Raw genomic sequence first — 13,350 nt, 5'->3', positions numbered from 1 at the left:
GAGAACAAAGCACTACCACTCTGAAAAAATTAGCACAGAAAATAACTTTACTCATTCATAATACAGAAAAGGACATGTAAGGTATTAAAGGAGAAGGAAAGTAGTTTAGCACTTGGGGGTGCCACATGTGAGGCACACCCAAGTGAATATATGTCATTAATACTGTTGCTGTTTTTATTCCACTATAATCTCCACATAACCTATATAAGTGATATAGGGATTTAAATATGGTATCCCCTCTGTAAGAAGCAGACTTCACAACAGGAAAACCAGAAGCTAGAGATAATATACCAACCCAAAACACAATTCAAACAGTTCACTCAGCTCACTCACTCCTTACAATGTATAAGGCTTCACTGTGCCAGTTACCTTCACTCCACCCTTTACCAACAAGAGACTTAAACACAAAATCAATATTACAGTCAACCGAGATTCAACTTGTTCCAGAAGGATAAAAATCCCTAACACTGCAACTTTAAGTTACCGGGTTATTGGATTAGTGCGTTTAGAAAAGGGAACAGTAACAAGTTTATCAATCATAAGAGAGGAGCATGATGGCAGAGGCTGCCCTTTTACAGTAAATCTATTAATACTGTACATCTGTAGAAAAGTGTAGACCTAGATAATTAGCAAAAAACAACTCCATACAAATTACTAAGCATTTCCAGAAATGTAAGTGCTTACCAGCAAATCAAATCCACTAACTCAGTCTCTAATAGCACATAGCTTTACCACATGACAATACAGTAAACTCACATCATCCTATATCATAAACATCTAGTAACTTACAGGAAGCAGCATTACAAGTTTGTACCTATAGCAAAACAGGGTTTCCCAATTAACGTACACAAATATAACATCTGGCAGTAAAGGCTTCATGACAGAACAATCAATCTCATTAGAACAAACCCCCAAAAAGGCCTTCTTATGTGTCATATGTACTATTCAATCTATTTGCCATAAAAGATGTTTCTCCAAAGGTCATACCTAAAACCAGGCAACTAACCTGCACGTTGGTATTAGAACATTAAAAATGTTCACCACGGACACACCACACTGCTACAAATACCAAAAGTATATTTCCCAAAACTATCCCAAGTTTACACCCGACAATATTCTAAAATTTTATTCAAAATATCTAGCATAATGTTAAGTAATTTTCCGGGGGGAAATCGTTTTACTTCTTACCACACCATAAATCCTTTTGAAAGAACAGATATAGTCAGGCTATTTTAGAAATATAGTGTACAGATAATATTTTCATAGGGAAATCAAAAGCAATAAACTCTTTGAACAGTCTATGTTGACTATACAGGTAACCACTGCAAGAAGGCCATATAAAATGTAAAGTTAGCACTATGTAATAAAATATATGCATAAATTCTGCACCAACATTCTGGGAAAATAATCAGAGGCTATGTTTTATTTGCAGGAATGATAACTACAGTCAATTGGAAGATCTACAAGGTTTTCCAGCATTAGTCATTGTTTCTTAAGCATACCAGTAATATATCAATTTTTATGACTTGTTTTTCATTTCTCAAGGAACAATTTATTGGTTGCTTTTATGCAGTTCATATACAGAATGCCTCAGTCTTTAAACTACACAGATGACTGAAACAGTTTTTTCCTGTTGCTTAGGTGAATGCATTTCATTCAGACCCACAAAACCTTTGCCAAGCAGGAAGCTTATCCTGGTCAGCTATCATGATATGACCTAAACAGCTAAATACTGCTCACCTCTCACTCATCTCACCTAAGAACAATGTTATGTTTTATAATGAAAAAATATAATTTACTTATATTTTCCCCAAAAGACAATTTTATCACTGACAAGGTAGACAAGTGCCTCAATTCCCCATAAAAGGAAGTATGCACTCTTGTTACATGGAGGCACAAATCTGTAGGAACAAAAAAAATCCTGGCATTGTTGTATTGATTGAATAAACTGAGACTATGTGCAGTTGTTCAGGCATGCAACATGCTAAGGGTTAATATAGCACATTTAATAGACACCAGAAATTCCTGTTAGGGGAGAGAGAGAACAGCTGGGAATCCAATAACCAACTGCTGTACCAGTAAAGCCAGTCTTCTTACCAGTCTTATATGTGTTAATCCTGACCACCCACCCCAGAATACAATTTCCCCCCAAAAGCCTAGAATGGCCAATACCATAAATGTATGATTCAGACCAGTCTCTTACCCAGTGATACAAACAAATTATGTGAGACCAGTCATCAATAAGGAGCATAGATGTTCTGTCAGAGTGCAGCATGTGGGTTGAGACCCCAACAGGGTAACAATGATCTTTAGGTAGTATGCTTTAATAAAAATAGCTATTCTGATTTGAGGTAGATTTTTCATATATTCCTGCCATACTTTGCAAATATATTCCAATATTGTTTCTGCTTTCGAAACATTGCCTGTAGTATTATTCAACCCTTGATTCAGCACCTGAGTATAAACAGTCTAATCTTTCCTTTGATTCTACAGGCAGCAGTAATCTATTCCATGACACCCTGGTCATGCCTAATCTGCATTGATTTTACAGTTCAATGTAACCCTTACTTTAACCTTCAGCAGAGGAAATGCTTGCTCTAGAGTAAAAAAAAAGTTGTTTCTAGGGCAGCTAAAGTTTAACCAAATTCTTACCCACCAATAAACCTTCTTCATTATTCCATACTAGGGTAATTAGCGATTAAAACAGAACCTTACAACCATCATCCCACATTGCCACAGTTACTATTATTATTATTATTATTATTATAATCTTCTACACTGTAGTGGATGTTTAATATTGATATATTTAACAATTTAATTGCAAGTTCCTCAACCTAACTTTTTTTCTGGCAGTTGCAAGACTCATGCTGACAGATTTCACCTGTTCTAACTGGCTGATTCCTGCATGAGTCAGTGATTTGCAATGCATTTCTGAAAGACAGCATTGTTGCCATAGGGAAAAAATGTTAGGTTGAGGAAGTACACTAATTAACCATTTATAACTCAAAAGCTTTAACTTATTTGTGAAACAGAATTATTAAGCATCCAATTAAGGTTAGTGGATTTTTAGAACAGCAACAATTGCCCTTTAAAGGAGAAGGAAACCTAAATGCATTGGAAGGGTGTCAGCCCCTTGGCTTAGAATACGTTATGCTTTGCACATAATCTTTAATCAATTTCCCAAATATCTCCTATACTGATTTTAGAAAGGCGCATTCAAATTGCTGTAATCAGAGAAAATGTTCTGTACTGTGCATGCACTCCTCTAAATTTGCTGGGATTACAAGGAGGCTGTAAAAAAATGATGTGTGTGGTGTGGTGCTTCACTTAAATATCTTGGGCCTGGGCATTTTGTAAAAGAATACCACTGGCCCAGGGAATGTTTGTATGATTCTTAAGGCATACAAGCATGTACACATCAAATGTTTTCTAATCAACTGCTGTTTACCTTTTTGCTTACAAAGAAAGGAAAGGCTTCAGATCACAAACAGATGAGCACACACACAAATATTTAAAGCATGTGTAGTAGCAGCAATCGCTAATTACCCCAATCAAATGCAGCAATTTTACCAACAGTGTGCCTGAAATTTAGGGCTATATTTTCACCTACACATACCTCCCAATTGTCCCGTTTTTCGCGGGACAGTCCCAATTTTGACAGCTCAGCCCACAGTCCCGGGTTTGTTACTAAAATGTCATGACTTTTTCTTTGATCTCCTGCACTGAACTACGAGAAAAAAATACAAAGTTTCTGACTTAATTGGCTTTTGGCAAAGACCCCAGAATAGATACTTAGATACTTTTTTAACAGTTTAAAATATAGAGAGAACTTAGACTCACATCTTAAAGGGCGATTCACCTTCATTAGAAAACTGTAATAAACACATAAAAACCACAGAAATGTGTTCAAACTTTCATAACCTGCCAAATTTTGTAAAATGAACATGGTATTTAGGGGTGTGGCTGCAAAATGTGCAAGGTCAAAAAATGTAACCACTCGTCAAATCTTTTTGTCCATTTTTCTGTTTCCAAAATGTTGAGAGGTATGCCTACAGGCTCAAAAAAACTTTTTTTAATGGTATTGAATGGAAACTTCTTGTCAGACCTTTAGGTTTAGTGATAAGAAAGCCAAGGGAAAAAAATCCTTGCACTCTTCCCTTCCTGATGTGTTTTTTTAGTTTGTATTTAGCCACAGTAGATTACAATGCCCTAACCAGGATGCTGAATATGCTTAAAAAAAATAAATAAATAAAAAGGTCAATAAAGTTGAGTTAGGAACACACTTTTCTGGGAAGTGTATAATGTTTTTTTTATATATAGGTAAGGACATGAGACAATTTTGTTAATTCTGTAGAAAAACTGTAGTAAGAAAATGTGGGAAAGTGCCAAGAATTGTTGTTTTCTTTTGTAATCAACAGGAAGCACTGATACCACCCAACAGGTCAATTTAGAGGACAAGACCAGGGGCAGGAGTTTTCTGTGTTTTAATTGTGAATGTATGCCATATTTCACACACTTCCCACTGACTATAAAGGGAAGTGAGCGGCAATGACGCACCATCATTTGTCTCAGTGTTTTTTCCAGGAAAAGCAAGTCAGAATGCAGGAATGCAGAGACGTACTCACAAGTAACATGAATCTTATCAGACCCAGTTACTATATATATATATATATATATATAATGTTTTTTCTCTATTACAAAGTCTTTTCTTTATTACACAGTTAGATTTACCCCTTACACTGGCCAAAGAAGAACAGATAATTTCAAAACAAAAAGAAAATTAATGCTGACCAATATCCATGTACAATGGATATTGGTTGATTCAAAATTGGGCAGGTTACAAAGTTTTATCTGCCTATGCACCAGGTCAGCCAATTTGTGGTGCATCAGCAGATCATGAAGTAAAGGGAGACACAGTTCCTAATACGCTCTTCATGAACTATCAGAATAAAATGGAATGGAATACCACATGGGCCTCTCATACACTCTCAGTCCATTAGCCTACACATTCGGAGATCAAGGAGATCTCCCCTTTTTTTGCGAAGGTGGAGGAATAGCTGTGCACACGATGAATAGCTGTGCACACGAGAAAAATAATATGTCTGTATTAAGAGCAGGAGATTAGCAATGACACAAAAGAAAAAAAATCTACACTTTGTCTCTATAGTAAACATTTTTTTAGGACTGTGTAGAAATAACAATTAGGCGAAAGCAAAGGAAACTTTTTCAGTTTTTTTGTGTTAAAGTGCCTTTACCTGGCCCTGTCACATTATCCCAGTGTAATACTCTTCAATCCATATTAGTAAGTCTGTTACTCATTTGATTAAAAAAACAATACCTTTAGTCCAAGCTTTAAAGTACAGAAGACCTTTCTGTCCATTTCATAGCAAAAAAAAGGTAATGCACATATTTTTTTATTATAACATATATTATTTTATTATAATAAATCAAATTTTAACAATTTTAACAGCAATTTGATGTTCTTCAAAATAAAATCAATTCTTACCTAATCATGCCAAACCAGGCCTTTTAATCCATATCGCATTACAACCTGCAAGATCACTCCCCCCCACCATCCAACCTTTCAAAACATGCCCACCCCTCACTATTCCAGTTAGTGCAGTATATCCTGGGGCCCACTTTACGGTCATTTGTTTCTTAATTTCCTAATGTGGGACCAATTTATTTCACAATCAGAAACTCCCTATGCAGACAAGGCCTCTTGACCCTTTATGAGGTTTCAGAGGTACATATTAACTTTCCAAAGCTTTAAATTGCCTCTTTGTATTACCTTCATTACTCTTTGGTGGGAAACTAGCATGTTATGTGATAGTGCTACTATTTTCTGTATAAAGTCAAACTACATTCAAATATATACTGTTTGCCTTGCAATTAGATAATAACTTATATTTTTTTCTATAGGCAAACACAAAGTACAAAATATTTACTATTTAGGGCAATAGCAGACAGAAGCTACTCAGGGCAGGAACCGGATTATAACTAAGTATTAATACTCCTGCTCTTAAGTATTTATTCTTCCTGTTTGTCTTTACACCTTTAGGCATTTATTGTGCTATAAAATACAATACAACACTGGACAAATTACATATATGGGCAGATTTATCAAAATGTGAATTCAGATTTTAATAAATAAAAACTCACCCACATTCTCTTCATACCAATGGGATTTTTGGAAGCATACTTATCAAACGTTGAGGTCTAATTTTCACCCATCGATAAGTATCGTTCTAAAAATCCCATAGAAATGAATAAAACATGGGTGAGTTTTTATTTATTAAAATCTGTACTCACATTTTGATAAATATGCCCCCTAATGACACTTACATCACTATTTTTATTTAAAAAAAATTCATAATGCCGCAAATGATACAATACATCGAAGCAAATTGCCTTGGGATTCTTAGAGAATTATGTAACTTTTTCTTATTTCAAATACAATGTTGTATCATAATGTTGTATAACACTATAACTATCTAATTGATGAATACAGTTAAAACTTTCAAAGTCATGCCCTTGATATACATTTCATGTTTCCTTAAAGAACTATATAACTTGTTGTGTCAACATTTCAGGCTTAACCTTAGACTCTATCAGGACAATGATCTGTATGTTTTGTTAGGTCAAAACCTGTGACATAATAAATGAGTGTATAGTTAATGTATTTGCACACATCATAGTTATCAGTGTTCTTGAAGCCACGCTTTTTGGCAAATAATGAACTATGATCCCAGCATCCATAAGCAACCAATGCTTTTGGTATGCATTATGTAGATCAACAACAGCTGGGGAGCTGTTTCAAAGGGAGGAAAATCTCACTTGTTTTTCTTCTAAAATGACCAGAAAGGCTAGCTCTCACATATTTGCTACAATGGCGTTCTCAGTCCAAATTAGACAGGTCTGATGTTATCCATGGTTCTTGTAACAGTAACAAAGGGGCAAAATATGTATTTTACTTATATGGAGAGGTCAATGCAACCCATAGGTGCTTGAAATTGGACCACTATCATGCTTCTGAGTGTCTATGTTCCTGGGGTACTGGGGCAAATTCCCTAAAGGGCGAATTTTCGCCAGCGACCGATTTGCCACACTACGCTCCACTTCGCCAGGCGCAAATTCGTTACCACTATGCTAATTCACTAAAATACGAAGTTGCATCTCAGCAGGCGTACGCTGGAGAGTTTCCAGTAGTGTTACTTCGGCTGGGCGAGCATTTCATAGTAAATTTTCGCTAGCGTTCATTTCTGCCTAGCGAAACTTTGCTAGCACTCTTACGCTTAGGTTAATTTGAATAGGGCGGGTACCTAAAAGTCGTATGGATGTATGGATTTAATAGTAATGTTGGTGCAAATGCTTGATGTAGCCACTTTTTATTACAAATGTCCAATGAACCATAATAAAATATATAATATATATAATATAATAATATATACTATATATAATAATGTGGCATGCCCCTCAAATAAGTTAAAAAAAATTCACACATAAAGCTTTAATAGTTTGGACTTTTGAAGGCAATCCCTCTTAAAAAAAAAAAAAGAAAAGTCACCAGCGTTTTTTACAACTTTAATGCATTTCCAGCAGACAGGATAGGATTTTACTGACATAAGATTGAGGAAGATGTAGCTTTGTTTTATCAGTTTGCCTGGTCCTAGGTGGCGAAGTAGCAAGCATTCAGTAAAATTCCCACTTTAGTGAATTTGTGCAGCAACGACCGTTCGTCAGATCGAAAAGTCGCCTGGCGATAGAGTGCGAATAAACACTAGCGACTGTCTCTTTCGCTAGTAAATTCTCCTCTACCCCTGTTAGTGAATTGGCCATGTTGATGCGGATGGGATTTCTAGCGAATTGAGGCTAGCTTCGGTCACTTCGCCGTTTAGTGAATCAGCCCCATTGTCTTCCATCAGCCAGGCTGGTGTAAAGAATAGCAACATTTAGAAAGGCAGTCATTCTGCAGTATGTTGTGGATTTTGGATTTTAATTCCCTTTAAAGATGATGCCAGGTAAGCGGCTGGCTAAAAAATCTTGGTGACAAGCCCAATACATCATACTGACTAATCCACAGATTTTGTATCTAACTTTATTCAGGCTGCTCCCTCTATGGAGTCATCAGACACTCCCTGCATCCTTACACATTAAAGAGATGTAGGAAGGAAGTGTCTGGGACACACCTGGCTCTTCGTGCAGCGTCTACCCTGAAGCAGAGGACTCCTTCAATTTTGGGCTATAATGTTCCAGGTAGACACATCTAGGCTTGTGAAAGCAAGACATTAAAATAATTCTCTATTTGCGAACTGTACATAACTTTGCACATTCACCTTTCTTGTTACAAGCACAATGAATGTACACCTCTACATGTACACCTCTGGCACGCCCCACAACTCTTGTCAACTGGAAATCTGATGGTGACAATTAAACAGTACATATATCTTATAATCCTTTTCATCAAAACAGGCTTAGAACTGTGACATTCTTCTGTTGCAGACACACCTGGGTTACACCCTAAAATCACTTTCTGACTGCTGCCTTACAGAAGCACTTTTCTGATCTTTCTCCTACACATTTCTCCTTATATTGTCACCAATGCAGGCCCGGACTGGCAATCTGTGGGTTCTGGCAAATGCCAGAGGGGCTGCTATAAGGTCCCATAGAAAGTCAGTATTTAGTGGGCTGGTGGGGGCTGTTTGGGCCTCTATGTGGGCTGATTGGGCCTCTGTGTATCTGAAATGCCAGGGCCTATTTTAATTCTCAGTCCGGACCTGCACCAATGTAATACTAAGGTAATTATTGATTCTCTTCTTTATCACTAACGAAAGACATAATTTTATCTTAACCCTGACACCCTCAGTCCTTTCAAACACGAAGGAGTATATTTATCAAAAGGTGAAGTCTGAGATCACTACAGTCCACTAGAGTGCAATTCCCCCACTCTACATGCATTTCTATGGGATTTTCAAAAAATTACTTATCAATGGGTGAAAGTGAAAGTTCATAGAAATGAATGGAGAGAGCTGCTTTTTCACTCTAGCTGACTGTGGCAATTTCTAAATTCACTCTTTGATAAACATACCCCAAAGTGTCTTATTGAAAGAGGAATGTTGAAAACCCAAGTATGACTGTTCCTTATCAGTAGTATCACAGCATATTAAGGGCTTAGTCGTAAAACTGTAACCCCTCTTAAAGGGTTGTTCACCTATAAATTAACTTTTAGCATCATGTAGAGAGTGATATTTTGAGACCATTTGCAGTCGATTTTCATTTTTTCTTATTTTGTGGTTTTTGAGTTTTTTTTATTCAAAAGCTATCTAGTTCAGAAAATAAGCAGCTATCTGAATGTATGTTTAAATGACCCTAGCAACCAGGCACTGATTTAAATGAGAGGCTGCAATATGTAGAAGACAGGCCTGAATAGAAAGAGAAGTAATAAAAAAGTTGCTTAGAGTTAGCCTTTCTATAACATACTAAAAGTTAACTTAGAGGTGCACCACCCATTAACCATTTCTAACTGTTTGGAAACGTCTCACTTCAAAATACTAAAATTTTCATAGATATCCACATAAAATATAGTTTTTTTGCTCATAACAAACGTAAATATCAAGCTACAGTATGACTCCAAGTGCAAGCTTTTTCAAACTCATTCAAAACTATTTACTACACAAGTATGGCAGCCTTCATCATTTCAGTTAGGACAAGGTCACACATGGCGTTTTTACGTTGCTTTTTTAAAAATGTACAGCCGAGCATTAATACACACAAAATGAAGCCCTATTAAAAAAAATGGAATACGCACTATACCAATTCCGACTGGGCATTTGTGAGCCAACATCCGCCGCAAGGTGCCCTTATTTGCGTTTTTAAGCAGACACGCCAATACACCAAGGAAACTACAAATTATTGAATTTGCAAAAAATAGTGGGAGCACTTACCAGGTACTAGGATTCACCTGTGCATGTCACAAAACCGAAGATCCCAACGGTTGCTTCCAAAGAGAAATTATTGAACTCTGTGGGATCTGAAGGTTTGGAAATACACTGCGTATTTTCAACATGGCGGGCAAACTGTCGTGAGATGGATTTGCATATACGTATTTACGGCATTGTATGCTGGTGACGTAATTTGGTTGCATATTGACAAGCAGTACGGCTACATCCTGTATGTAAATTGTTTTCCACTTGGCTTTTTTTCACAAAAATTTACTAAGATTCTTCTGAGTGGGGAACGAGAAAAAACGCATAATATCATGCGTGTGTGGTTTCATTGGCGTATTTACGCTCGCCCGCGCTTTTTTAAAAACCCTTAGTGTCTTCCCTTATACCATAATCTATTCATTTTTAAAATACCCGACAATGCGTTGCAGAATGCATCCCAGCAAAACTGGTATCATTAATGAATGCTTGCTTGCTGGTACAAATAGCCCTGCCTCAATAGTTATCCAATGTGTGGCACTCTACTGTTAAATATGTTTCAAATTATTATTTCTGAATATAAGAAAAACATATACTATACAATGGCACCTTTTTGGCCAATATAAATTTGCACTGCTTTTTTTCCCAATGGTTCAATGACAACCCCATTCAACTACATGTATACTTAAAAACAAATCATGATTCTAATTAAAAGTAAACTGCACCTAACCTTTTACATTATCATTCCACAAAATTTTTCTCTGCTGTGTATAGCTCTCTGTTTTAAAATCGATTTTAACACCCTTTTCTGAAACACAGCAGGGTGTCTGCCTTTGCCTGATAAACAGCAATAAAGATATAGGGGCTGATTTACTACCAAAAGGTGCAGTGCCACTTAAATGCTGTTCACATCCATACACACTTCTCTACCCTTGCATAGTGACATTGGCTGTGTTGAATAAGGTGCAAAAAATAGGACACAAGTGCACCTGAAAAATCATATGAGAAGAATTGTTGGAAGTATCTGGTGAATTGAGATTCACAGTGTCTGAAATAATTCAATGCACTACTATACGGATGCAAGCAAAATGTGAATAGAAATCGTGCCCAATTGGAACATAAGATAGTGTCCAGAATTTCATGGTCAGGTCATGGTGCACAATACCTTGCAGGCGCCAGCAGCTCCAATGGAATTTTAGGAATGAACTGAATTGTGGCTTAAATGCAGGGGAGATTCCGTGCAATTCTGCACTTTGCACTTGTTTCATAAGTGAGACCCACAACAATGACATTGAAATTACTTCCTATATCCCTGATACAATGCAATCTTATATGCCTACTGAAAGAAAACCCTATATGATAGAATTGTCAGAAATATTATTTGTTCCGCAGGACCAGCTTTAGTGGTGATGGTCTCTTTGCAGACCTATGGCCCTTCAGCTGTGATAAACTATAACAGTCATCTGTCCATTGGTGCAGTCCCAACTGAAGAGGCAAAGACCATCACCTTCTTACCCCAGTATCCCTGCCTGTCAGGCTCAATTGAAAACACACCAACAGTTGCTTGGAAAGGCGCTTTTACACTAACTGCACAGCAAAGAGGTAAATGTATGGGGGCTAGTAAACTTTTCCAATCTTCTTCAGTAAAACTGTTGGGTACACACTATTTACAATCACTCCTATTAGGCCACACAACTCCAGCAAGAGACAGAGCCCTGTGAAAAGGAGCAGTTCAGAACTGTCACTGAGCTTCCCTGCACTTATTCTCCCTTCAATCGCTGTCGCGCGGGTTCCAGGGCAGTCTGTGTGACTGGGCAGTTCTTTACAGCAGCACACACACGCTTTACTGCCCATGTCAAGCTGTCACCTGTCCATGACTGTCCGACAGCTTCTCCCTGGCACATGGCGTTATAATGTACTTTCCAAGGGACTCACTTGCCTATTGCTTTACCGCAGTGTGGCAGAGACATGGCTCCGCAGTGCACAGTTACCGCTGAGACTCTCACCTGCCCCAGCAGCCCCTGAGCGAGTCCGGCAGCGTGTTTGACAACACTAGGGATGCCACACTCTGTGACTCGGCGCTTTTCATAAAAACAAAGTATATCAAGGCTTGCCAGCACTCCCACTCACTCTGCCGTGACAGGTGACAGCACCCCAGAAATCCGCATTAGCTCCCACACAACACCCCGAAGTGACTCTGGGTACCTTTGTATCGCTCCAGAACTCCCTCATACGCGCGCACAAACTCATTCTCCTGACTCCGATCCGCCGGGAGTCGCCCCGGGATGTATCCGGACATGGTGCCCGATATACTCGCAGAATGCCCGGTGCCCGCCGGTGTCTCTGGATCCAACTTCCGGCTCCTGTCCCCGCCCCGTGCGGCTAGACTGAAGGGGACACCTAGCATAGCGAGAGGCTGACACGAGAGTTGGACACCCTGCGGTCAGCAAAGGCACTACATCCAGAATACGTGCTGAATGGCAGCGACATCCAGCGACCACAGGGAGAAACTGACTTTGTTCATATTCCGAACACTTTTTTTCACTTCAGTTGTTTTCACCAGAAATAAAGACTTTTTTTTTTAAAATTGCTTTCAATTTATTTTTTACCATTTCCCCCAAATTGAAGTTTAAAGTTCCTGGTGTTTCAGTCTGGCAGCTCAGTGATCCAGGAGCATCTGAACTAGGGATGCACCGAATCCAGGATTTGCTTCAGGATTCAGGCCTTTTTCAGCAGGATTCGGATTCAGCAAGATTCAGCCGAATCCTTCTATCTGGCCGAACCGAATCCGAATTTGCATATGCAAATTAGGGGTGGGAAGGGAAATCGTGTGACTTTTTGTCACAAAACAAGGAAGTAAAAATGTTTTCCCCTTCCCATGCCTAATTTAGAGTTCGGATTCAGTTCGGTAATCGGCCGAATCTTTCATTAAGGATTCGGGGGTTCGGCCGATTCGGTGCATCCCTAATCTGAACTGTTACAATCAGATACATTTAGTTGATACAATTAGTTGATACATTTCTCAGCAGTATCTGGAATATTATCAACTATTGTATCAATTCTAACAGCTGCTTTTAAAGCAGTGGTTCACCTTTAGGGTAAGGCCAGACTGGGCGTTTGAGGGGGTGCGGGCCCTGGCCCTATTGCACCCCCTGCTCCCCCGGTAGTTACTGCACAAAAATTTGCCAAACACCGCAGGCTAGTATAGCGGGGATATCCCCTGCACGTTTATTTCAAGTGATGTAACATTTCGGGGGCGTGCCCCTTCATCCAGCCAGCACTAGGCAATTACGATCAGGAGAGACCTAGGGGAAATAGGGAATCTTTTTTGCTCCCCCGGTAGTTACGCCACTGTATAGAACGGCCAATTCTAAGCAACTTTTCAAATGGTTTTTATTATTTATTTTATAGTTATTTGCCTGTTTTT

The 13,350-nt window shown here is 38.4% G+C and overlaps 1 protein-coding gene across 20 annotated transcripts in view; it reads right to left on the bottom strand.

Moving 5' to 3' along the window:
- macf1.S (microtubule actin crosslinking factor 1 S homeolog) overlaps positions 1-12,314 on the bottom strand; it is a 162,286-nt gene extending 149,972 nt beyond the window's left edge. For 11 of the 20 annotated variants that reach the window (XM_018241763.2, XM_041584060.1, XM_041584058.1 and 8 more), the window contains exon 1: positions 12,129-12,314. In XM_018241763.2, coding sequence (XP_018097252.2) covers positions 12,129-12,222 — 94 coding nt within the window. In that variant the 5' untranslated portion in view covers positions 12,223-12,314. The remainder of the gene's footprint in view (positions 1-12,128) is intronic. The other 9 variants (XM_041584062.1, XM_041584063.1, XM_041584064.1 and 6 more) reach the window with 2 other exon arrangements.
- Between the last annotated feature and the right edge of the window lie 1,036 nt (positions 12,315-13,350).

Source organism: Xenopus laevis, chromosome 2S (genome assembly GCF_017654675.1).
Source record: "Xenopus laevis strain J_2021 chromosome 2S, Xenopus_laevis_v10.1, whole genome shotgun sequence".
Taxonomy (NCBI): Eukaryota; Metazoa; Chordata; class Amphibia; order Anura; family Pipidae; genus Xenopus; species Xenopus laevis.
The sequence above is the reverse complement of the archived record's forward strand: the minus strand, read 5'-3'. Positions and strand labels throughout refer to the sequence as shown.